General features: G+C 52.9%; 4 protein-coding genes and 4 non-coding genes across 8 annotated transcripts; 4 read left to right on the top strand and 4 right to left on the bottom strand.

Annotated features, from left to right (window-relative positions):
- The first annotated feature begins 924 nt into the window (after positions 1-924).
- BJ171DRAFT_t202 lies at positions 925-997 on the top strand. The gene has a single exon. It is a non-coding gene; the product is annotated as a tRNA-Ala (tRNA).
- Positions 998-1,005: 8 nt separating this feature from the next.
- Positions 1,006-1,078, top strand: BJ171DRAFT_t203. Its single transcript has one exon. It is a non-coding gene; the product is annotated as a tRNA-Lys (tRNA).
- A 1,419-nt stretch (positions 1,079-2,497) lies between these two features.
- Positions 2,498-6,263, bottom strand: BJ171DRAFT_180648 (gamma-tubulin complex component protein). The gene is made up of 12 exons (XM_053106062.1): positions 5,813-6,263; positions 5,565-5,707; positions 5,382-5,475; positions 5,167-5,219; positions 4,932-5,053; positions 4,637-4,815; positions 4,445-4,559; positions 4,268-4,363; positions 4,080-4,197; positions 3,784-3,985; positions 3,214-3,621; positions 2,498-2,991 (listed from the first exon to the last, which is right to left on the bottom strand). The coding sequence occupies exons 1-12, from the start codon at positions 6,200-6,202 to the stop codon at positions 2,854-2,856; spliced, it is 2,058 nt and encodes a 685-aa protein (XP_052964538.1). The 5' UTR covers positions 6,203-6,263; the 3' UTR covers positions 2,498-2,853.
- A 283-nt stretch (positions 6,264-6,546) lies between these two features.
- Positions 6,547-11,254, top strand: BJ171DRAFT_600919 (uncharacterized protein; the record flags this gene model as incomplete). Its single annotated transcript, XM_053115048.1, has 14 exons — positions 6,547-6,795; positions 6,888-6,919; positions 7,011-7,189; positions 7,463-7,477; positions 7,685-7,921; positions 8,012-8,066; positions 8,220-8,308; positions 8,650-8,982; positions 9,209-9,301; positions 9,499-9,612; positions 9,698-9,790; positions 10,020-10,500; positions 10,831-10,891; positions 10,997-11,254. 14 exons carry the CDS (start codon positions 6,547-6,549, stop codon positions 11,252-11,254), a joined length of 2,289 nt encoding a protein of 762 aa, XP_052964539.1.
- Positions 11,255-11,436: 182 nt separating this feature from the next.
- Positions 11,437-13,974, bottom strand: BJ171DRAFT_180725 (Thiolase, N-terminal domain-containing protein). The gene is made up of 7 exons (XM_053106063.1): positions 13,757-13,974; positions 13,496-13,594; positions 13,311-13,388; positions 12,982-13,121; positions 12,604-12,804; positions 12,211-12,354; positions 11,437-12,056 (listed from the first exon to the last, which is right to left on the bottom strand). Exons 1-7 carry the CDS (start codon positions 13,770-13,772, stop codon positions 11,538-11,540), a joined length of 1,197 nt encoding a protein of 398 aa, XP_052964540.1. The 5' UTR covers positions 13,773-13,974; the 3' UTR covers positions 11,437-11,537.
- Positions 13,975-14,434: 460 nt separating this feature from the next.
- Positions 14,435-14,506, bottom strand: BJ171DRAFT_t211. Its single transcript has one exon. It is a non-coding gene; the product is annotated as a tRNA-Gln (tRNA).
- Positions 14,507-14,528: 22 nt separating this feature from the next.
- Positions 14,529-14,600, bottom strand: BJ171DRAFT_t210. The gene has a single exon. It is a non-coding gene; the product is annotated as a tRNA-Ala (tRNA).
- Positions 14,601-20,937: 6,337 nt separating this feature from the next.
- BJ171DRAFT_180784 (serine hydrolase-domain-containing protein) lies at positions 20,938-22,076 on the top strand. Its single transcript, XM_053106064.1, has 2 exons — positions 20,938-21,379; positions 21,646-22,076. The coding sequence occupies exons 1-2, from the start codon at positions 20,958-20,960 to the stop codon at positions 21,983-21,985; spliced, it is 762 nt and encodes a 253-aa protein (XP_052964541.1). The 5' UTR covers positions 20,938-20,957; the 3' UTR covers positions 21,986-22,076.
- The last annotated feature ends 2,310 nt before the right edge of the window (positions 22,077-24,386 follow it).

Genomic DNA, 24,386 nt, shown 5'->3' on the forward strand with positions numbered 1-24,386 from the left:
TCCAAGCTGCGTCGCCACACGACCCGCAGTCCAGCACAGTTCCCCGACGCCGACGAAGGTGTCCCGGACGACGCACCACTGGAAGACGACCTCGGACAATACTATACTCAAGAATATGAAGTCGAAAGGATCGTGAGGCACAAGAAAGTGGCTGATGGGTCACTTCGGTTTTATGTCAAGTGGGTTGGTTACCCACACTCGGGCAACACATGGCAAACACTGGAGGACTTGTCCCATGCACCCGAGGAGCTGAGTAAATACGGTAAACACCTCGAGGAGCCCCAAATAAAGAGCACACGCAGGGCTCCTCGCAGGAAGCCTTCTTAAGTGTGGGAGTGTAGGAGATGGTATCTCCGACGCTGTGCTGCGCGTACTGCGCGTACTGCGCGGCGCAGTGGGTCGTGACCTGTGCTGCGCTTTGCGTTTTCACGCACCGCAGGCAGGCCACCGCAGGGTATACCTGCGGGTTGCCCCCGTTCCCCCCGTTTGTCTGGAGTTCGGTTTTATCGTGAATAAACGTAAGTGCTCCCCGAGCTCACCCGTCCGCTAGAGTAGCCTAGCACCGCCCTGTTCTGCCCCGTCCTGTCTTGTCTTGTACCCCCTCCCTCCCCGTCTTGCCCCAACGTCCCAGTAGTGGACGTTACACTGGGGACTATGGGCTGGGAGACTTCTTGGCCATCGCCTCTGCGTTTCTTGGGCGTGGGCTGATCCGTGAGATCGATTGTTTCGGCCTGAGCTTGGGCCTCAGGGGGTGCTCTGGAGGGTCCAGGGACACTGTCATGGACGTCTACGGCCATTTCGGGGGCAGGCGAGTCGTCGGGGGGCATGGTTGATACCGGGTTAGTTTTGTTGGTAGGCAATGGGAGGGCAGTAATTCAAAAGGTGCGTCCGCGGAACACTCGATAACGAGATCGGGGCAAACCTGGGGAATTAGCTCAGATGGTAGAGCGCTCGCTTAGCATGCGAGAGGCACGGGGATCGATACCCCGATTCTCCACTTTCACTGCCCGGCTAGCTCAATCGGTAGAGCGTGAGACTCTTAATCTCAAGGTTGTGGGTTCGACCCCCACGTTGGGCGCTAAATGTTCTTTTGCTGTTTATGCCTTCCGCTGTCTGGTTCATCGTGAAACGTACTCCCGTTGATGATGTAGATGTAATTCTCCCAACCTTTGGTCCATCTTCTTGACCGTCCTCACCTCTGTATTTTTTTTTACCTCATTTCCATATCAGATTCAAAGCCATCAGCCCCTTGTCGACCCTCGTCGCTCGGGGTCACCGGGTCGGTTGAGAAAAGAGAAAACGAGTACAAAGGCCGGCTTTCCTTGTTTTGCCCCTCTCTCTCATAGTCTCCCATCGTCTCTGGACCTTCCACCAGGCCTTGACCGTGTCGAATGGCCTTAGTACTCTGCCGAGAGTCCTCTGCAGTATTTCGACATCCGGGTCTTGTCGGTCGAGCATTTGCGCGCCCTGTCGTTTATAGTCATCATCCATGATGGTCCCATCAAGCAGCTAGTCCACTGTCCCGATGCTCTCACGACTACTCTCGTTCCACCCGGGATATCTGAGTTTGAGGATGCCAACGAGGCATCTGATCCATCTTCTCTTGTCGATGTGCTTCTGTGTGCTGCCGTTGTCCACCAAAACAACCTCACCGCTGTCATCAACGATCGGCAAGGCAGCACATGGGCTGTGGTTTATATATGTTTCAACTCGCCTATGGGCGAGCACAGAACGAAGAGAGGAGCCATCTCGGAACCACTCTCCCCAACTCCAATCTGGGACTCGGTGGCGGGAGGTGTTCTTCCAGGGGCTCCAGTCGCTCCTGGACACAATCGTGTCTGTCACTGCTCTTTTCCCACTCTTGTTTCCACTCGCACTCGCATTAATCCTCTGTTTTGTTTTGTAAACGCGCCTTTATCCGTTGCTTAGGTATCGGATATACTATGTCAATTCCGGTCGCTCGAGCATTTTCGCTTATCGGAGCCCGGTCTAATTATCCATATCCACTTGCGGTGTATCGGTTCATATTTGTTCAGTACCCCACAGCCCAAGTTTTCTTTACTCTCGATACTCTTCGCCTCCAGTATTGCAACAATGGGATCTTTGGTGGCCAGAGGCGTGACTGAGGAATTTCCAAGCATCGATAGCGTTTGACCCTTGCGGAGTCGAATCCTGATGCGAGCTTGCACTTCACCTCACTTCACCTCGCCTCACTCACAACCATAATGACACGTGCTTCATTCACCATCTGCGATGGTTGCACCGTTATTTGGGATATAGATATTCCTCACATTTATTGTATCTAACTTAATTATTGGTGGTATGAAGCCCCATAATTCCAGTTAATTTGCATAAGGAGTCACTCCATAATATCGAGGTAACCTTGATATCGTACATGTTTCCTTGAATCCATATTTCTCTCTCAATATCTTGTGACCTCAGCACGTGAACTAAATTTTCTTATTCGATTCAATCCAAAGCTTTACACCGGTACCTCAGTAGAGGCTATGCTCGTCCCTAGGTTTTTGAATAACACGCCTTCCAACAAAAGCAGATTACAAGTCTCATGAGACCGATAATTCGGTTACTTCATTCCCTCCCCCTTCCAAAAAATATTAGCACAAGAAAGGGCTCTGGTTGATATTGTGGACACTCAGGGACATTGCTGTCATGTTTTGTTCCCATCAAGCTGCTTCATTGAGACGGAGCACCCGAAAGTGATAATTATTGCACAGCTCTCACAGGTTTCCTGTTCGTTCGGTTTGGGCCATCATTTTCTCATGCTCCTCACTGGTTCAATCACATCGTCTTGTGGCGCATTGTTATCGTGTTGGCGCCAGCTGGTCAAGCTTGTTATGGTTCTCTGCTCAGCGAAAACCAGCGATTGTAATCAATTCGCAGCAGGAGCTGGCCGAGACACGTTGCCTGTGGTGATGAATTTCTAACCCCCGAGAACGTTCGAAATAAAAATGCGACCTTTGAATCAAATTCCTTCAGGAGCATAGAGAAGTTGATCAATTATTAATCATCTCTGATCACTAACCCTGTCCGATATCAATATCCATTCAAAGTCGAAGTGCACAATACAGTTCGATATTAACCGGATCGCGAGTGGCGTCTAGAATCATCGCACTCAAATCCGCTCATATTCTCATCGCTCTAGGTTGACTGGGATGAGCTGGGTGCCGTGATATGTCGAGAGCAAGTCCTTACCAGCGCAAGTTGTGCAACTGTTGCTGATTCTGCAAACGCGCTTCGAGATGCCTGGGGTTTGTCGCATGGATATGAAGACTTGATCTCTCGATCAAGCACCCCACAATACTTCTCACACATATCCAGTATCTCCACAATTGTGCCTCCGACAAGTCGAAGCATCACTGGTTCCAGAAAAGTTCCTCTTACGACGGCTGTTAGAAAGTCGGCATGGGCACGGTGTATCTCTTCAAAATTAATCTGAGAGAGGGCCGTTGGTGGGCGATCAAGTCGGAGCTCATCATCTGCCCCATCGACTGCCGTATTGATTGCGAGGCTTCCAGATCTTCTATCAATATTTGAATAACTCGAATTGCATCGAGACAGCCGGGTAATCATTTCTTGAAAATTTGTATCAAGAATATCCATCTGTTCATATAAAAGGGTTGGTCAGCACGAGTGAATGAAGATGGAGTCTCATAGGACGATACTAGCGGATCGATAGTGATGGTCTTCAAAATCGTGATCCAATATGGATTCGATGTCGTTTGATGATAAAATCGATCGTGGAATTTTCGAAGGTGCACTCACTTGAACATAGGACCAAATTGCGTCCACAAAGAAGAGCATGCTACGTCGGAGATGCCACCATTGGGGGTTGATGATCGTTGTGTTGGCAGGACTTGCTGTACGGGATATCCTCCGGTGAAAGTAGTTATCGAGAGACCAGACCTTTTGCAGCCGCATTTGTGTTCGACGCAATATCAGCAAAAATGACAGGATCGAGTTGTATCTTGATCAAAAGGGGAGAGTATGGGCTGGGGGATTAGATTGGCCGATATACCGTATATCTAGCAGGTACCCTGGTATTCCGGCGCGTTACTCACTTTTGAATATCATCGTTTGTGAATAGTATCGTCAAGGGCCATTGAATATGGTAATCTAATTGTAATGGGGTCCCAAGCAACTTGTCGCGAAAGGGAGACGGGAAACCCCCTCCGGATTCTTGGTTGTAATCATCATTCAGTCAATATCGAGGTCGTGATGGAACTGCGAGAATTCTCAGCGAACTGACCATCGTTCCTTAGAAGCCGAAATGTCAAATGAACGTGCGGACCATCGCTTTCTGTCACGTATTGTGCGACTATCCTCCTGAAGGAGTTGTTGATATCTTTGACGCGATACTGGATTAGGATCGCCGAAGGGATTGCGGACACGCGAGCTTCTGATTTGTGGCGTGCTTCATTCTTACCGTGGCTGGTTATTTTCGCTAGCCGTTGGCTCGCTTGTGTCCGCAGTGCCTCGCAAGATTCTATAAAATCCGTGAAAATCTCGCCCTTGCCGATCAAAAAATAGTTTTTGAACACCTATCACCCCCGTGGCGTGTGAGTATAGTGAACCAAGGATATTTCCAATATCTCAGTGCAACTGCATGTGGACCTACCAAGAGGTGATTAACCAGGTCCTGGTCCAATACCACAATCTCCCACAGCATCGAGGCAGCTCGATGGTGTATCCTTTCAATAACAGCGCTAAATTCGATGCCTCGGAATTCAGCGCAGCAAACCAGTGATTTTAGCTCGTGTTGTGTTTGACTGGCATGTTCCTTCAAATATAGATCGGCTGGAACAGACAGCACAAATATTGATGTCAGCCCAATGGAACCTATCGTATCGACACAATCTAAGCCATGGACAGTATAGATCTCATGGAATCGAAGCTCGTGTGATAGCCTCTACCTTTAGGGCTTGCCGCGTGGCGGATCGTAGCTACGGCCTTGCCAACAAACATAATTTTGTGACACGATGCCTGAGTAAGCATTGTCGGTACCAATTCCTCGGCGATTCCATAATTTGCGAACCTTTCCAAGGCGACGTAAAGCGAGGACAATTATTATCTCGGTTAATGGGGTAGATTACGAGCGAAGAGGCCAAACCATGATCTGTTGATTTTCAGGCGGCCTCCATAACGAACCATGCTGATGTCGCATTTCCTGGAGCTGTTTGGGCCCTCGATTCGTTTTGGTACTTGGATTGACGCAATAACCAAGACATCCATGTCAGAGCACAGAATCTCGGGATACCTTCTGTCGATCGAATGTGTCGCGTGGCGTGTACGATCCTCATGCTATGCAGCAAAGCAATCTGCGTTGGGCTTCACAGGATCGAATATTGCTCAACAATGCTTACAATGAAAAACTCCCCAAAAGGATCGTGGAGCCTTCCGTGCGCCATCCACGATATTAAAAATCGATAAAAGACAGCCAGACAAGACCCCCGGAGACTGAGTAGTCGCATGGAGAAATATGTCAGTGTGCGGAGGCTCAAAGTTGTATCCAATGCCACATTCGCTCGTCTGTTGCAAGCACATACTCAATCATCAGACGCATGATCTCAGGGATCCCGGTAATGGAGTTGCCATAGAGGAGATCGAGGAGACGGGCGCCATGATATGCACTTGGATTGGAGTCGAGTTCGCTAACGAGACCAAGGATATAGTCAAATAGGGTCTCAAACTGGGGATGAGTTAGCACGGGGTTGTCTTGAACAAACCGCCCCCCCCCTGCCAGTTCGCTATTCCTTCAGCTCCCATAATCAGTGCTTTATGTCCTATATCGTACCTGTTCAAAATCCTTCTGGATCCAGAGGAGACCATATTGCTGCCCCGACAGCTTCGACGAGAGGACCGTTCGCTCTGCCTGAGCGAGCGCCTCGCGGTATGGATCTAGAACATGCGCTTCGATGCTTCCGACCAACGCAGAGAGGAAGAGCTTGGCATTTTCCCTCGTACTCGTACGGAAATCGCCTTGGTGTCGTTGCTCGGACAGGAATCGCGCGATCTGATTGAACTTGAATCCGAGCTGGGCAAGTCTGTTCAGTCCAGAAGCTTCTGATGGATGGACAAATGGAAAGTCTGGCTCAATCCTCTGAGTTCTGGGGCCCTCGGCTGGGAAAGGGGAAAAGACGTTGCCGGAGTGCCCGGACATTGCAAGGAGAAGCTCATGCAGCATGGTGCAGAGCGTGATCGGCTCAGGGTTGCCTGGTGAGCGTTGGAGGGTGGCCAGATCGATCAAATCCATCCAGCCCGCTGGATCCGGCTGGTCCGACCTTTGCTGCCGAGGGAAGCAGGGCTGTTGGACGCCACTGATAACCCTAGCCCAGCCCTTGCCCTCATGCGTCAGCTCGGCTGTTGGTTGGGCGCCAATCAAGACGTGTCGTCACGTCCGCCGTTGTGACATCATCCCGAAGGGCACATCCCCCCAACCAACACCACTCGCAGAGAGCGCTTCTGCCGTGCAGCTCTTCTTCTTCACCATCCTTAGCCCAAAAAGCTCTCCTGTCCAGACCGTTTTCAATGAAGCTCTACTGCTGGATATGGGTCGCCTTTTACACATATTGCCTTGGAGCACAGGCGATGAACTACAACGGCTCGTCGGGCATGGCCAGATATCCCACCAGCGGTACCTGCGGAGGACCATATAACCTCGGGCAACTTCCCATCGGTACCCAAGTTGTGATATCGACCAATACGAAGCCATCCAACTATCCGCCCAATCTCTACTGTGAATGGGACATCGTGGTCTCCCCTGGCTCCTTAATTCGGGTAGCGTATGCCTTACTGGTGAATTAGCAAGCTCGAGAGACTCGATATGATCGCAACTGAGATCATCCCACTCATAAATTTTCCATCTGCAGCTTGACTTTACCTATTTTGAAACAGAATGCGGGTGAGTTTGAATGAGACTCTGGAGACACGTCCATCATGTTATTGCATCCCCTTGTGACGGTGCTTGGATTATTCATACATCACATTTCCAGATGGGACTATGTGACCATCGAAGACTCCAATGGCTTCTTTGCGAATCTCTGCGGCAATCGAGATCTCACTCAGGGCCTCCAGACCACGTTCTCCAGCAGCGCCTCAAGCTTGAGTGTGATCTTCACTTCAGATTCCTCTATAAACGCCATGGGCTTTGAAGCTATAATAACGATTCTAGGTGAGTCGTTATATCAGTGGCCACATAGGCGCTGCCTTTTATATTTCTGCCACTTGTATTTTTGAGACTCCATCGATGTGTGGAGATTCAGTGCATTTTGATTTGAGTCTCGACATCATCGCTGGTTGCCCTTGAAGAGTCAACTGGCTCAGTTCAATATCAAAGACTTTGCAGCTACTGATATAATACCCATCCGAATATTCCTTGGAGCAAACTCAAATGATTAATCTAAGCGTTACGGGAGGCCGCTAACGCTATTCTCCATCGTTGCAGACCAAGCCAACACATGTCAGGCGGATACTGACTGCGTCAGTGGCCATTGTGTGTCTGGAGGCTGTGTCTGCAGCACTTGTCGCGCTGGAGCTTTATGTGAATCAGGTTTGTTTGCGGATAGGTTCGGAGCAGTATCATATGTGAACAGCTAGTGCCAGGATTTTGCAGAAATTGATAATTCATTGATTTTTAATTGATTCTCATCGTTACAATCGGAATCAGCTACCGCCGGGTATCGCCCTTTTACCCCAAGAACCCAGCTCTCGGCTACATACGATACCAGCAGCGATGTACTGTACCAGAACATGGCAAACATTTGCGTCGTTACAGTTCGTCTGAGCGAACCGCCGTATGTTTCTAAAACGGCTCAATCTTTTATCCAGTCGATGTATATATTCGGAGGGCATTCAAATTCACCAACGGACGTGCTATACAACGACTTGTTTGTTTACAACTTTGGTACGTCGAAGGTTCACTCTTTTCGTCTACATTGGAACCTCGTATTTGAACAAGACTTGAAAGGCGCTGACACGTTTTATTATTCGACAGCTTCGCAAAATTGGACTACTTTGATGTCGGTCGGTGCCACGCGACCATCAGGAAGGTGAAGTCCCATGTTCATCAAATGAATAATTTTACTTTATTGCAAGCCACGCCAATCGAAAGAACTGTTACTTTTATTATATTTGAGATGATGCTCATATTTGGAATATCGCGGCCATTCTTTCAACTGATCCACCTGTGTTCCATACAACAGATACGGTCACAGCTCAGCGGTGTACAATGGGAACATTTTGATATTTGGTAGCGCAACGCAGCCCTTCGAGATTTGGGCATACAGCCTAGGTATGACCGTTGTCACCCAACTGCTGACAGCTCTGTGTGCGGGAAGTTTTGTTCAATCGGCGACAGATCACAGTCAGGATAACAGTCAGCTGATTTGTACAATAGCAACCCGTGTATGGTCACTTTTACCATACGGGAACAGTTTTTCCCGCCCAAGTATTCAACAGCCAATGACGGTGTTTGTTCCAAGTCAAGGAACCCAGGCTGCACGTATATATTCCTTCGGTGGAGTGACACCCTATGGCGCAATCGACAGAACAATGTGGTACTATGACCTCGGTAAGGAAGCCAAGCCCATTTGACCCTGTTTCACGGATCTGACATACCCGAATATTTCACAGGGAGCTTCCAATGGGTCGCTGGGCTTAGCAACGACTTTGGTGTATTTTCCGGAGCCGCTCTATATCATGCGACAACCAATACGATCCGTGTGTACGGAGGCATCCGATCCGACTCTGGAGACGCCAATTTAGAGCTCATATATGACCTCGACTCTGGCTATTGGCATCACTGGAATGCATCGCAAAATTTTCTGTCGTCCAAAATGGGGCTGACGGCCACATACGCAAGCCTCGACTATGCTGTGGTTTGGGGTGGACTTCAATTGGACATTTATGGTTTAAATGAGCAAGTCAACAAATGCCTCTTTGGGGCTGTGCAGATCCAGGACCTTGGTAAGATTATAATATAAACAAAGGCATAATATCGTGCTGGCTGGTGATGAGCAATTCGTATCTCGGACGCTTGGCTTTTGTTGCAATTACTGACTTTCACATCCCCTTCGCCTGAATTTTTCTCGCAAAGTAACCGATACTTGGAGCAGCATATCGGTTCCGAGCATCTCTGCCTTGAGTCGCACAGGCCATGCAGCTGTCGTTCGCAATGATACCCTTGTCGTAGTCGGCGGATGGTCAGGAATCGCCCTCAACGACATACAATTCATTCCACTAAACGTGAGCTCGGTCGATTCAAGCGTGCGGCAGGCCCTGAGAAGTATGTACCAGCAAGAAAATGACTTGAGACCATATGGATATCAGGAGCATGTTGATTCATATATGGCCTATCCTACACATACTATTCGACACTGAACATGTTCCACAATCGATGCAACTGATAAGGTGTCGATTGGTGTACAACGGGATTCTATGGGTGCAGCGATTGCACTTCAAAAGCCTACTGTGCATGGACAGACACCGAGTGCGTTTTCTCCTACCAAAAGGCATCCGGGCTTTCGTTCAGCTCCGAGTTCATGCCGCTCCCAGAGGCTACAAACGCCATTTACAATCCCAGCAGCTGCCCCACAAGTAAGTGCCTCGTTGCTTGCGCTTCGAGAGAATCATTGTAGCAACAAGGTATTGACCGTATCCCAACTCCGATTTTCCTTGTCAGCGTATCCCCTCCAGCTTGGAAGCAATCCAAACATCACGATTGGACCCGGCGCATCGCAAGTGTTTTACATTTATATCGATTTGCCCTCTGCTGGTGAGTTTCTTGTCCTGTTGTTGTCAGTGATATCGGAACAGAAACCTTACGGCAGCTATCTATGATAGCCCCACAACCGAATCATAGTATTCGTGATCTGACTCACCCTTCGTGAGCATGAACATTGAAAGCAATCGCTTGTGTAATGAAAATGCATTTATGGAGCGTGCTGGCATGCCGATTCAAAAAGAATTCTTATGGATCTGTGTTCCGGAACCCGGATTTGCAGATCTCTACTTCACAGCAAACATTCTTTCACCCAGCGATGCGGTGCTCGCGATCGATTTCATCTCACTTCATAATGCGGTGTTTGCACCGCTCCAAGGCACTTCCAACCAAATTTATATCTCAGATTCATCGATTTTCAAGTACAGCGGCCCATATATCTTTCGACTTACCAACCAAGACTCCACTAGCCCGATCCTCTTTGACTTTACGGTATCGCAGCAACCCGTATCCACCAACAACCCAAACATATTTTCATCGGGCGGCGCGGGTGCTTTAGACATTATTACATTTGTCGCCATCTTTCTTGGCAGTTTGCTCACATCGCTAGCAATCACATATTTCCTCAACCGCGCGCGTGATCGAGTTGCATACTATCGCCAAGTTGCTGCAGGACGCTTTATTCCTCCTCCGCCACTGCCACCCACGTTATGGAAAGTCGAAATGGGACTCTCGGCAGAGATGTTGCACCAAATCGAAGAAGAGTACAGGACTGGAAGGGCTTCCCGAATTCACTACTCCGCAGCTTCGGGCGCATCACCCGCCATGGAAGCAACTGCACTCGCAGAAACGTCCATGATCACGCTTGCCTCACTTCGACATGGAAATTGCGGCAGGTCGGACGGTGGCGAATACCCAAGTATGAGGAATGCATCCGATCAAGGGGTAACAACGGAACCAAACGAGCCCTTGGGATTCTCTGGAAAGGGCCATAGCCATAGGGCAGAGTCAACCAAGACAAAGCCCGACCAACGCAGTCCCTCTAAACTCGAGTCCGGCAAGGGTGATGCCGATGGCAAATCGGGGGGTCACAGGTACGCAGGACTCGCTGCTAGTGGCATATCAAAAACCTGCGCGGAGGAGCCTCTCGAATGGGTAAGTTGTTCCCCCGCTCTTCCAAAGGCATGTGACGAATGTTATTGGACGAGGGCGCACAGGCAATGCTTCGGTACATTCGCTTACACTCTATATGTGCTACAGCCACTTTCGGTCGAGCGTATTGAGGAATCGAGCCAGAACCACCTCTCCGTGGCTGCTGTGAACTACATGATTATCTTCCCAGGCAGTGCTGGCCATATTGCTTCTGGCTCGTTGCCTCCGTATGCGATTGGAAGCAGATTTGAGCTCTGCAAAGAGAATGCCGAACCGAACCACGACCCAAAGAGCGCCGCATCAGCCGTGAAAAAGGGATGGCGGCGTTTATCCTTGGCCTTGAAAAAGGCCATGCCATTCAAGTAGCATTTGAACAAGGATCTTACTTGCGATGTCACTCCGGTACCAAGCGGATTCCGGAATAATCTGGTAATGACGGCGGTATAGTGCATCGAATACATCCACTTGAAGCGCTGTCGTGGACCATGATATTGTGGGATACCTTGGGCCTTCTCGAGTCGCTTTGCTTCCAGGCATCCTGAGCACACCGTTTGGTCATGGTAGCGGTGTCTGTATATTCAGGACCAGAAAACAACGGCAGCCCTGACTCAAAACAGGGTATCCCGTTCACAATGGGTACGCTGTATCTTTAGAGTGACTGAATAACAATGGCGCTGGCACCGCCGCCGCCGTTGCAGATAGCAGCAACGCCAATCTTGCCACCCTTCTGCTTGAGCACGCTGTTCAGGGTAACGACAATTCGCGCACCGCTGCAGCCAAGAGGATGTCCAATGGCAACAGCACCGCCATTGACGTTGATGTTTTCGGCGCTCAGGCCCAGAATTTTAGCGTTGGCCAGAGCGACGACTGAGAAGGCCTCGTTGAACTCGTAAAAATCGACATCGGATGCCGAGACACCAGCATGCTTCAGGGCCTTTGGAACAGCGAGCGAGGGAGCTATGGTGAAGTACTCGGGCTCTCGAGCGGCGTCACCCCAACCAAGGATCTTGGCAAGGGGCTTGAGACCGAGAGACTGGACAGCCTCGCCCGAAGCGATAATCAAGGCGGCAGCGCCGTCGGAGAGGGTGCTGCTGTTGGGAGCAGTGACCGTGCCGGAACCGTCGGTAACGAAGGCCGGCTTGACAGCTCTGAGTTTCTCGGGGTTCAACTGGAGCAATATGCGGAATTTGGGCGGGGCGTCATTATGGATAGGTCAAGGAGGGGCAGACCGGTGCCACCCTAAAGCCATGGCGAGGCAATCGGCGCGCTCCAGTCACAGCGGATTCACCATCCAATGAGACCCACAATTGCTCGCAACTTACGTTGAAGACTTCGTCGTCAGCAACCACAGTCTTGCCGGGCTTGCCACGGGCACCGGGAATCTCAACGGGAACAATTTCCTCGGTGAACAAACCGCCCTTGGTGGCAGCCTGGGCTCTCTCATAGGATGAGATGGCATAGTCATCCTGGGAATCAGCGCGGATGAATTTGTAGACAATCGGCGTGGGGGGGGGACAAATAGGGATACATAGTGATGCAATAGCGTGAAGCACATAGTCAGTGGAAGTGCGGCCCTGGACGATCCAGACGAGTATGGACGAACCACCACAGAGTATACTGGTCGCCGGTTCAAGCAGATGTCTGTCGGCTAGGCTTTGGCAAATTCACCACAGGCCCGGATATGTCAAAATCCAAAGCCGGTCGCCGCGACGCACCTGCTGCTCACGGGTAAAGTTGTGCTCCTTGGCCAGAATCTCGGCGGCGTTGCCCATCAGGAACTTGTTATAGACGTCATAGAGGCCATCCTTTTGGATACCGTCGACGATTTCCTGATTGCCGTACTTGGAGCCCCAGCGCTGCTGAGGAAGATAGTACGGAGTGTTGCTCATGCTCTCCATACCGCCGGCAACGATCACCTGTAGCGACAAATGCAACAACCCGACAATTAGATTCGGAGGAGCAGGAGGGTCTCTTGTCCGATCATGCAGACCTTATGTCGCAAACAGCGGCCGTAGGACATGGCACTGACAAACAGCACCGAACAGCCTGCTGGAAAAATGAAGCGCGAGAGGCTGCAGTCAAGGACCACTTACGTCGGCGTTGCCGAGAAGAATGCTCTGGGCAGCGAAAATGATGGCTTTCGCACCCGAGGCACAAACTTTGTTGAGGGTGGTGCACGGAACCGAGTTGGGGAGACCGGCACCAAGGGCGGCCTGGCGAGCAGGGTTCTGGCCTAATAAGATCAAAAGCGGGTGGTGAGATACAGCACAACATACCGGTGTGTGGTATTACATGACATGAAAAGAGAGCCTTATAGTTTCATGGTGCTTGCACAGGGCAATCGTGTATCTGAGATGGGTTTGCAGCGGGGATCAAGGACGAAGGCCAATTCTTCCGCAAGCCGAACTTTTGAGGCACGTACCGATATTGGCAGAGAGGACGTTTCCGAAGAACACCTCATCGACTTTGTCAGCGGGAACGTTAGATCGGGCAAGGGCAGCTGTTGGGACCGATGTGAAGAATGTCAGGAGGGGGAGCTTGGAGTTTGGCATTTGACGAAGACAGACTGTGATATCGGCGAAGAAGTCGGAGCCAGAAAACACAAACCCTTGATGGCGATCGAACCCAGCTGAGTGGCATTGAAAGATGCCAAGGATCCGCCGAAGCCGCCGATGGGAGTTCGAACGGCAGAAACGATGAAGGCCTCTACGAGTCAGGCGCAGCGGCCGGAACAATGACGACGATCGGGACGAAGAGACCGAGACAGAGTTACGGAGTGCGCACACGGTCGTCAGCAGAATCCAGCGGCGACGGCGAGCCAGCACTGGAGAGAGAGGCGACAAAAACAGCGGCGCAGGGCCTGCATACCTCGCGGCTGGGACATGGTATATCAGATGCGATGCGCTGGGGGACGGGGGTTGATCCAGGACGATGATGGTCAGGGCGCTTGCGGAGGCGAGGGGCGCTTTTATGGATGTCGGCACGTGATCTGCAGGGGCGAGGCAACGAGACGATTGGCCAACGAAGGCTCATACGATCGCACGCCAAGCGTCCTGCCCGTGGCTCCATCGGCGGCCGCAGCGACCGACAAACAAGGTGCGAGTGTGCAGGCACCACCTCTGGCGACCGGCAACGTCTCGCGAGAGGCAGCCAGGCGGCATGCGGGTCTGCATCGGGTGGCCTGTCGAGGGCGGCTATCTCTGGCCAATCGTTTTTTGCAGCGGGAGTTTCGGGTTGGTCCGTGTGCGGTGGGATTGCGGGGGTGGCACGGCGTGCATCCAGCAGGGCGAGGCGGCGATCTGCTTGGAGTGCCGGCTGAGTGCTGGCTGGCTGGAGTGCTGCTTGGACGAGGCCGATTGCTCCAATCGCCCCAATGGCCGCGCGGGTGATGGCGACGGCAAACGGCAATAACAGACGGATAGAAGCTGGATCAGGGCGCCGCACAAAGCTTGCCAAAGACGCAGGACCAACAAATGAGCAACAGCAACAGCAACGGCAGCGTGCAGCTCGATAATGGAAGCGAGGCGAGCAACTCCAAAAAGAAAGAGGTCCCACCGAGATTTGAACTCGGGTTGCAGGAGTCAGAATCCTGAGTGCTAACCGCTACACTATGGAACCAAACACGATTGCGCTGTGCGCCTGGAGACTGCGGGGATTGAACCCACGGCCTTCTGCATGCGAAGCAGACGCTCTACCACTGAGCTAAATCCCCGAGCTTGACCTTGATCTCAACTTTTGGATCCACAGGCACAGGCTCTCCGTCGCTCTTTTATCAACAAACCGCTCAACACTCTCAACCAACGACCCCCTCCACATGCCCCCGACCCAAACGGCCATCAACGAGATGGCCATAGACACCTCGGGCAGCCCTGCTGCCCAAGAACCAGGCCAACCGGACGAAAATCGCAGCCTAGGAAGCAACGGCCATCAGGTCAGTAGCGCCAATATCACCGAGGCCACCGAATCAGCACCCACCAAAAAGCACCGCAGGGATGGTGAGCCCATCCAGCTGCACGTCGGTCGCAAGAAGACCGTCGAAGAAATTATCGAAGAGCTCTATGCAGATTCGGCAATCTTTCCCAACCCGCCCGACGTGGTTGAAGAAAAGAAGTGGGCCCTCTCGATCCTCGAGAAGGCCAAGAACAACACTCTCACCGACCAGGACTTCATCCCGGTCGATTTCAAAGACATCACCTACCGCCGCTTTAGGTTTGTCTTCGCTCTGAAGGCAGACCAAGTTCAATGCTCCCGTTGCAGAGGGAGCAAGCCCCCCGCCTGGCGTATCGACGACGCCCAGCACTCGGTCGTCTGCAAGAACATGCTGATGAGCCCGGACGCCGCCACCAAGGTGGAAGAATGCGGGAAGCATTTTTCCATCCTCGTATTCTGGGGCCTGATGACCCGCCATGACGAAGTCGGATGGAAGCTTTTCGAACAACGGGCCTCCCTCGCCGATGCCAGGGCTGTCGGGAAGCGCGTCTGCGCCACCGACATGCGCAAGAAGCAGAGTCCCCAACAGCAGCTTCAGCACATCCAGAGTGAGCTTCTCAAGAAAGCTCAGAAGATTAACGAAGAACTCGCCAAGCTGGACCTCAGCAAGCCCGAGGAAGCTGCTAGAATCAAGGCCCTGACCCAGAGCGCCACCGAGTGCATGCAGACGCTCGCCTCCGAGCTGGAGCATGCGTCCCGGGCCATCTCGGAACGCCCAGCTCCGACATCCTACGCAGCAGCCGCCCAGCGGGGTGCCAAGAAGCAGCCCGACAACAAGACAATCGACGCGCGCAAGCTGGCGGCCCTCGAAAAAGTCCACCAGGAGGCCGATGCCGGCAAGAAGAACGAGGCCATCGGCGCCATCCTCCGCGGCCGTGACCCCACCGACGGCAAGTGGCTGGTGCCCAAGACTGCCACGCCATTCAGGATGATCAGATCCTCGGTCCCTGTCGAGGAAGGACCCTTAAAGGATAGGATGGACAACGCCGCTTGGGTTTACGTAAAGGGTATCCCTCGGGGTAGCTACCGCACGATCAGACAAGCTTTCAAGGAGAAGGGCTTTGCCACCAACCAGATTCTCAATATCAGCTTTGTCAACAACAGCGTCTGTGAGTTTGTTCTCAGAGACAAGAGCTCGAGAGAAGAATTCTTGAAGCACATTACGGACATGAAATTCACTGAAGTCGCACACATGGACGTGTCGAAGATCACCGAGGCCGAGAAGGAGTCCAAGAAGCTCCAAATCAAGAGCTTCATTGAACGCGCTGCCAGGATATGTGCGGAATCCAATGACCTCCTCACGGCGACCTTGTACCAACGGAAGATGAACGACCCAGCCGTCGCCGAGCAGATCACTGCTAAGGCGAAGGAACTGGCTCGCAACAAACCAGGCCGCCAAGAAAAAGGCGGACGCGAAGGAACCACTCCTCCCCGCAAATGATGCAGCCCCAACCTACGCCCACTATTAGGTTCGCGACCCTGAATGTCTGCGGACTTGAAACCTCTATACACGAGGTTATCGAAATGGTAAAAGCAAAAGACCTCGACTTTATAACAGTCCAAGAAACGTGGCTCAAACCACAGCAATCCATCGGACCTTACAAGAACCTCATAGTTTTCGAAACCCGAGAGCCATATGTCTCTGTCGACGGCCTCGCAAGAGGCACCGGAGGAATCGCCCTCATTCGGAACCCGAAAACCACCAACCTCGAAGACTTTAGCAACTTCCGCGTTGGACCTCATCACACGAGCATCTGGTTCAAGTTCCGAGGCATCGTCTTTGGATCTTTCTACCTCAAGCCTGCTCTGTCAGCCAATGCGGCAGCCCTGCAAAAGTTCCGAGAAGCCCTGTCGGCCATCAAGACCAACACCACAGAAATGAACAATCCTATCCCATCTGTGATCATGGGCGACTTCAACACCCGCATGGGCCAGACAAGCAGAGACACCCATGAAACCGCCAACCGTTTGCAACCACTGCGGACAGCTGTAGCGGGCGGCTTCCTGGAATTCGTGGATTCGACCAACCCCACGGGGCAACACTGGACCCACGTCGTCAACGGGAAGAAACCACAACACTCAGTACTGGACCTCTTCTTTGTCTCGACGGCACTGAGACACAACGCCAAGACGGTGACGGTCCACTCCAACGACACCTGTAACTCAGACCACCGCATGGTGTCGATGGAACTTGAATGGAACGCCGCCAGAGAGCCTGCCCGCCCACCAATCCTCGTGTGGCGAACCAACAAGCTCGAAGATCCCGAAACCCTCCAGCAATACACGGAAGCCTTTAGAGTCCACCACCCAGTAGTCGTAGAGCAGATCACACAGCTGGGAACCCGGCTACCACAAGAGGATGGACCCATGGCACGCGAAGACGCCGAAGCCCTCGTTGAATCTGGGTGGAATATCATCAAGAACCACGTCACAGCGGTGGCACAAATCGTCATTGGGAAGCGAAAGAAGGATGGCCCGGCTCCCCGCAACGGCTTTTGGACACCGGAAATGGCTGACATCAAGAAACGACGAAACACGGCTTATCGAATCGTGAACCAGTCGCCACAAGGCTCGAGAATCCAACTGCAGGCCATGGCCGACTACGAAAACATGAACAACAAACTCAAGGACCTCATACGACGACAGAAACGCGCCTTCTACAACACCTGGGCCCAGTCTCTCTCCACCAAATCGGACTCTGAGCTCCTCAAGGAAATCAGCAAGCGAGACAAGGTCAAAAGCGGCTTCTTCAACCGGTCGATTCTTCCGAACGACCAAGACAGCATGGACCAGTACCGGGCCCACTTTGGGAACATCTCAAGTCGTCTCGGTGTTCAAGAAGCCAACGATACACCGCGTCCTCAGGAAATACTATTCAGTCGCCTCTTGGGCCGCGAAATCACAGCAGAAGAAGTAAAAACAGCCATCCGACGCATGGGGAAACACAAGGCCCCTGGGTCCGACGGGATCAGTGCCGAGCTCCTACACCCAGTAACCGACCAAGTCTCGGATTGGCTGCGTCAGCTCTTCAACTGGTGCATGTGGACCGGCATCGTCCCTCAAGAATGGAATGTCGCCATCAACCACCCCATCTGGAAGAAGAAGGGCGAAGAAGAGGACATCAAGAACTATCGCCCGATCTCTCTGCTACAAGTTGTCCGAAAGGTATTCGAAAGGATCTTACATAGCCGACTCCTCCAGGAGATGGGCCCCATCGACATCTCCCAAGGAGGCTTCCGCAGCAACAGGGGAACCCTGGACCAGGTATTCGCACTCGATTCAATCGTCAAGTTCCTACAGAACGACGGCCACACCCCGTGGATCGCGTTCATGGACATCAAAGCCGCGTACGACTCAGTTGACCGGGATCGGCTCTGGCACAAACTCGAGCAACGAGACATCCCCCCGCATACCATCCGCATCCTACGCGCGCTCTTCGACAACGTGACCACCGCTGTTCTCGTGAGCGGCACCAAATCCCGGCCGTACTGGCTGGAGATCGGGCTGCTGCAAGGGTCGGTTCTTTCACCCACCCTCTACAGCCTCTTCATGGATGACCTCGCACAGAACCTCCGAGCAGTCACATCACCCAGAATAGGGAACCTCATCATCAACAATGTCATGTACGCGGACGACATGGCGTTGGTAGCAAAAAACCAAGAAGACCTCCAAAGACTTGTTGACATCTCCGAAGCACACGCAGACGAAAACAATTACGCTTTCTCTCCGACCAAATGCGAAGTGCTTACCGCGGAAGCAAACCCGACCCCAATCACACTCAAGGGAACACCTCTTAGCTTCGTCACCAGCACCTACAAGTACCTCGGGGTGCAGTTCGGCCCTGATGGCATCGACGCAGAGGCCCACGTCACTCAACTAAAGCACAAAGCCCAGTTCCGAACCAAAGAGTTCAAGGAACACGGCATCTTCAGCAAGTCAGTCTACCCTGGACTGATCGTCAAAATCTACAAGGCTTTCATCCGGCCCCGTCTGGAGTACGGCCTTGCCATCGTCAACATGAAGGGCCCGATAATGAACACTCTACAGGGGTGCATGCTGGACACACTGCGATCGGCACTCAACATACGCCAGAACGCGTCTGGTCCGGCTGTCATGACAGCCACAGGAATCTACACCATGGCGACCAGAAAACAGATACTGATGATCAAGTGCTTCGGACGGTGGTTCGACAGGAAAGACGACCCAGGATATCTTGGATCCCACGTGCTCAAGTACATCACCGAGTTGCCCCCAAGAAACCCAAACAAGAAGATACTCTCCAAGCTGACCGGAAGCGCCGCATGGAAGGAGCTCGAGAGACAGCACCGAGACTCCCCAGACAGAACAAGACTGGACCTGTTTGAATCTGGAACTGGCACCGGCACACCCATCAAGAAGGCGGTGATCGTTCACAGTTTTGAAAAAGAGCGGAAGCCCGAGAAAGTAATGTCGATCGCAGGCACCTACAAGTGGGAAGGCGACCCCATCCTGACAGCGCGGATGCCAGTAGCAACAGTTGCCCAAGCAAGGAGAATGCTCCTGTGGCGAGTCGGGTGTTTCCCACCTAAACCCGACAAGGAGTGCAAAAAGACCGGACCCAACGGCCCCAAGGTGTATGTCAACAGAAAACATGCAGCAGAATGTGTCCGAGCCAAGGACCGACTCGAGAAATATGTTCACCCCACATCGATCCCCGAAGGCATCACCTACATCGACCTTGCAATCGACGCACTCCCCAAGTTGGCTCGAGTGCCAACAAGACCACTCACCACCGATCCTGAAAAACAGAGAAGATGGCGTGCCAAGCGCAGCCGAGTACTGAACAACAGACCAGCGATCTGGCTGGATGTCGTGGCGGTGCTGGATGACATCGCAACCAAATGTCTGTCGTGGACAGCGGCCCCTCGGGCTGACCAATCGCAGCAAACAAGTACCTGAGAAAGAAACCCTCCCAGACGCATGAGCAGACACTTGGACAGGGAAGCCGGAGCTGGAGTCCCAAACTGTCACTGAATGGATGAGTTCGGCAAAACTTGACATCGCCGTCCCTCCGCAAACAGGCCCCATGGGATAGAGAGCTGTACACCGACGACCCAAATGTCCCGGTTGGCAAAGCCAACACCCAGTGCCAGAGCCCAAAAGGGACGCTAAGGCAAAGTCTTTAATAAAGACCCACCTATTGACTGAGCTAAATCCCCTGACCTGGATGGCCGAGTTTCAATACATGAGTCTGGTGATGCAGCTGATGCCAGCATCACATCTCCCCAACAAGGATAAGAAGAACGGGAACGGGACATCCCGTTTTGAGCAGGGCTATCGCTTGTTTCTGGGTTATGAATACCCACCCATCCATTGCTACGATGCAGTGCTGCAGTTCCAGCTGCCGTGTAGTGCGGAATCGTAGTGTCAATGTGGCGCCAACATGATCACTTCGTGCAGGGCGATTGTGGACAGAGGGCAACGACTTCGAAACGGCCTGCTGGATATGGACCATCCAGGCGATGCTGTCACAGCGCAAACAGGTACGTCTCGCTTTCGCACACCGTGTTGAAGAAAATGCGAGACACATCGTCTCATTCGGACAAGCCCAGCGTTGTCGGATCATATCTCACGCCCGGTCAAATGGGTCAAATCATTCCCCTGTGTGAGAGAGATGCATGGAGTGCGTGGGCACGACGGAACCAGCGAGCCGCTGCAGATGCAGTCGCTGCAGGTCAGAGTACGGTGACATAACTGGCACAACAGAGCGAAGAGCAAAGTCGCTGCAAGACCTCGGCGAGCGGATATCATGGAGTTCGGGTGCCAATCGTAGCCGTCTGATTCACACAACCCACACAACCCACTCAAGCCATCCGTATGTGACATGCCTCGTTTCAAAGTAAGATCGCTGCAGAGCGCAATCGGAGCATCTCCCGTCCACCACGCAAATGCATCCACGCCATCCATCACGATCCGTCAGCCGCCGGCCCCTGTGCGCCCAGCGCCTTGCTTGTTGGTCTGTGACACTCACCGGCGGCTTGTCTGAAAGGCGTTCTTGGAGCGATGCCCCTCGCCCCTCACCTCTTCCCCCCCCCCCGACATGTCTAAATTCACGTTCTGGAAGCGCCCGGACGGCCAGCCCGAGTCTCCTTCGGAGCCCCTGGAGTATTACACCCGGGCCAGCGGCCGATCCAGCCTCAGCCGTCGAAGCCGCACCCCCGCGGCTCCACCGGGTTCCTTGCGACGCAAGCGCCGTTTCCTCTGTCTGCATGGCCGGGGCACCTCGGCTGATTTTATGGACTTCCAGCTCGGGAGCCTCAAGTCCATCAGCCGAGATGACATGGAGTTTCACTTCATCAACGGACCCAATCAAACCGAGCCCTTCGACGATCCCTTCATCATCGAGAACTTTGCGTCCCATGGCTTCTACTCCTGGACCGATCCAAGCGAGAATGCCCAAGTGGCCGTGTACGAGGTCATCAAAAAGGCGTCGCTCCTGGCTCCGCTCGACGGAATCATCGGGTAAGAGCAGCGTAACGATTGCATCCCCCCCCCTGGTCCCGCTGATTGGGTGGAGAGATGACGCTATCGAACCGCTTGCTGACTCAAAGTGCATCCATCTATCATCGCCCGCTGTCTGCGCTCCCCGACCCCTGACACGGACCCAAAAACCCTCCGACGTCGGCTCTTGATATGGCCCTTGATGCAACTGCTGCAACAAAACCATCCTTGGCGGGGGGGGGCGGACGTATGGTCGGTGCTGTTCTTCCGTCTTTTACCTTCTCCAGATTCTCACAGGGAGCCGCTCTGGCCACGTACATGACGGCCCTCTCCGAGAAGGGCGATCTACCAAAACTCTGGAACATGGTTGTGTTGCTCTGTGGAGTCGATCCGCCACAAGAATGGTTTGCCAATGGCATCCTCCCGACCGGCAAAATCCTCACACCCTCGGTGCATGTCCATGGCTTGGCGGACCCATACTTGTCAAGGTCAAAGCTTTTGGCCGACATGTACGAGCGCCCCGTCGTCTTGAGTCACGACCAAGGCCACCAGGTCCCGTTCAAACTGCCTTTCAACCAGTCGATGAAGGAGGCCATTATCCAGGCCATCCCATCCGCTCGGCCCTAGCCAGACCCGGCCATTATGTTTCTGTGATTCCTCTATCGATTGCTTTATTCCCTCCAAGGGAGGACGGTGCTTGCCATTTCCCTGCTTCATGAACCAACGAGAACAATACCACACCGAAACGAACCGGATCATCCCGCGATTGAGTCAGGTGCGACACTTTTCTCTGGTCCCGAATACACACCCATCTATCGTCTATAATGACCAAGTGCGCTCGCGGTGCCTGGCAGCAGAACGACTCGCTCGACCCGACCCTCTTGACGTCAAGAAACCAGACTTTGTACAAAGCTGTCCAGAGGGTCGAGTGCATCCCTCACACTCCCACATTGAGATATCAGTGACAGCCGATCCTCGCCACAGGAGATTGACCATATGCGTTCAAGACTGTGTTCCTGAAACCAACCAAAGCCACACGATTGCCAACCATGATTGGGCGCAACTGCGTGACTTGCCCACTGAGGTCCACAGATCGCTGCACTGAAGGCAATGGCTGGTGTGAAAGACGGAAAAATGAGGCACCATTCCATTTCGTGCTAAACCGGACCCTGTCATGGATGGAAACGATGAACTGTTGATGGGCATGAATGTATTGCAACTACAGTCAATCCAATAAAAAACGGGACACCCGTGATTTTGACGATTGACTGTAAGCGCTTGACTGTGTGGGCGCAACGGATTTGTGGGCAGGGTCGGATCAATCTTGGATGAAAAATGCCCAGTCCATCGAGGACCCAGCGGTGCTCCGTGCTGATTGGAGCAAGTTCTGGACGATCGCTGCAGCTCCAGCCGGAAAGCACCTTTGTTTCCCAGCCGACGATATACACTATTGTCCCATGAGCCGAGATTGCTCCGAGCCCCAAGCCGAGATTTGCCGTAACTCAAACCGAGATGCATGTCCGAGCCTGACCGCAGCCCAGGCCGTTGCTGCTGTCGCAATCGTCGCTGCAGCGACAGGGCGAACCGAGCTGGCCAGTAGAACACTCGCCAGAAACGCACAGGAACTTGCAGTCGGCGTCGCTCTGACATAAGGCCCCGGCCAACCCTTGTTGAGCCGTACAGAGATACGTTGTTGGGTCGCAGATGCGTTGTCCGAGACAGTGATTGTTGGACATGCAGGGCGATCCCACTGCGCCGGAGCGACAATAGCCATAGAGGCAGATGAAAGAGCAGTGTTCGCTGCCGCTGCAGGGCTGCAGTCTTGGTGGTGCGGGTGTTGTCAATGCCTGAGTTGTTGAAATAGTCGATTGAGCGGCAGCTGTAGCCAGGGTGGTGGAACCCTCTGGAGAGGTAATGCTGGCTGAAGCAGCAGCGGTGGTTGTTGACAAACAGATGGGCGCCGCCGACATCGTCGTCGTGACGGTAGGGCCGAGCGTTACGCCGACTGAAACACTAGCTGAAGCCGAGGGACCAGAAGCAGTCAGAGATAGGCTGAATACGTGCGATGATGTGAGCTGGATGGCTGCTGCTGTGGTCGTTGGGTAGTTTTGAGTCGTTGTTGTTGGGTAGTTTTGGGTGGTTGTTGTTGGGTAGTTCCGACTGACGATCGAATAGGCTTTCGTGCTCGACATACCCACAATACCTGGCAAGTTTTCTGTCGCCGTGACCATCACGGATGTGGTGGTAGCCAGATTGGTTGTGCTCAGGGCAGGCTCCGTTGTCAGAGCCAACGTCACACTTGACGCAGCTCCAGTTGTGGTCACAGCCAACACACTCGCAGAGCCTACTGTTGAAGCAAGCTCCGTGGTCGTGAGAAAAGTACCGGTGGTCGTGAGAAAAGTACCGGTGGTCGTGAGAAAAGTACCGGTGGTCGTGAGAAAAGTACCGGTGGTCGTGAGAAAAGTACCGGTGGTCGTGACAGCCGCCTTTGTGCCTATCGTGGTTGCAACTGCAGTTGTAGTCGCCGTTGTCAAGTTTGGAGCCGTGGTAGTTGTTGTTGTGGGTTGAGTCGTGCTCGTTACAGGGGCCACGACAGTGGTAGCGGTGACTGATGTAGCAAGGAATGTCGTGGTGGCGGAAACGGCTGTTTGTACGATTGCTGGTGAGGTCCCAGTCGTGGTGAAGGCCCGGACAGACACTGGTGTTGTTATAGCATCAGTGACCGTGGCCGATGTGTCTGTCAGAGAAGTTCTTGCCAAGTTTTGCCGCGTGATGGAGTTTCTCGGCAAGTTGATGCACTGATAGAGATAGGTATCGCATACGTTGTCCTTCTGGCACTGCGCATCGGTATCACAGGCTGACCCCAGTCCACCGGAGCGACAAAATCCTCGAACACATGCAAACGAGCAGTTTCCGTTGGTTGTACATGGCTGACCGTCTTGGTGCATTGGCGTGGCCAACGTTCGTGGGCCACTGTGTGTTCCGGATGGTGTGTGAGGGGGCAGTGCGGTTCTATTTGATCGCCGGA

The sequence above is a fragment of the Polychytrium aggregatum genome, assembly GCF_025602895.1.
Source record: "Polychytrium aggregatum strain JEL109 chromosome Unknown BJ171scaffold_31, whole genome shotgun sequence".
NCBI classification, from domain to species: Eukaryota; Fungi; Chytridiomycota; class Chytridiomycetes; order Polychytriales; genus Polychytrium; species Polychytrium aggregatum.

Bases quoted from the DNA above. Each gene is read 5' to 3' on its own strand.
- BJ171DRAFT_180648 (XM_053106062.1), bottom strand. From the start codon at position 6,202: ATGCTGCATGAGCTTCTCCTTGCAATGTCCGGGCACTCCGGCAACGTC. The intron at 5,054-5,166 runs GTTCGTTATGGA...CGCCTTGGAAAG, and splicing joins GGAAATGCGACATCAGCATG to GTTCGCAAATTATGGAATCG. The intron at 4,816-4,931 runs GTAGAGGCTATC...TGTCTGTTCCAG, and splicing joins CCACGCGGCAAGCCCTAAAG to CCGATCTATATTTGAAGGAA.
- BJ171DRAFT_180725 (XM_053106063.1), bottom strand. The intron at 13,389-13,495 runs GTTTGTGTTTTC...CGGTCCCAACAG, and splicing joins GGGTTCGATCGCCATCAAGG to CTGCCCTTGCCCGATCTAAC. The intron at 12,057-12,210 runs GTAAGTTGCGAG...ATATTGCTCCAG, and splicing joins CTGACGACGAAGTCTTCAAC to TTGAACCCCGAGAAACTCAG.
- BJ171DRAFT_180784 (XM_053106064.1), top strand. From the start codon at position 20,958: ATGTCTAAATTCACGTTCTGGAAGCGCCCGGACGGCCAGCCCGAGTCT. The intron at 21,380-21,645 runs GTAAGAGCAGCG...TACCTTCTCCAG, and splicing joins CCGCTCGACGGAATCATCGG to ATTCTCACAGGGAGCCGCTC.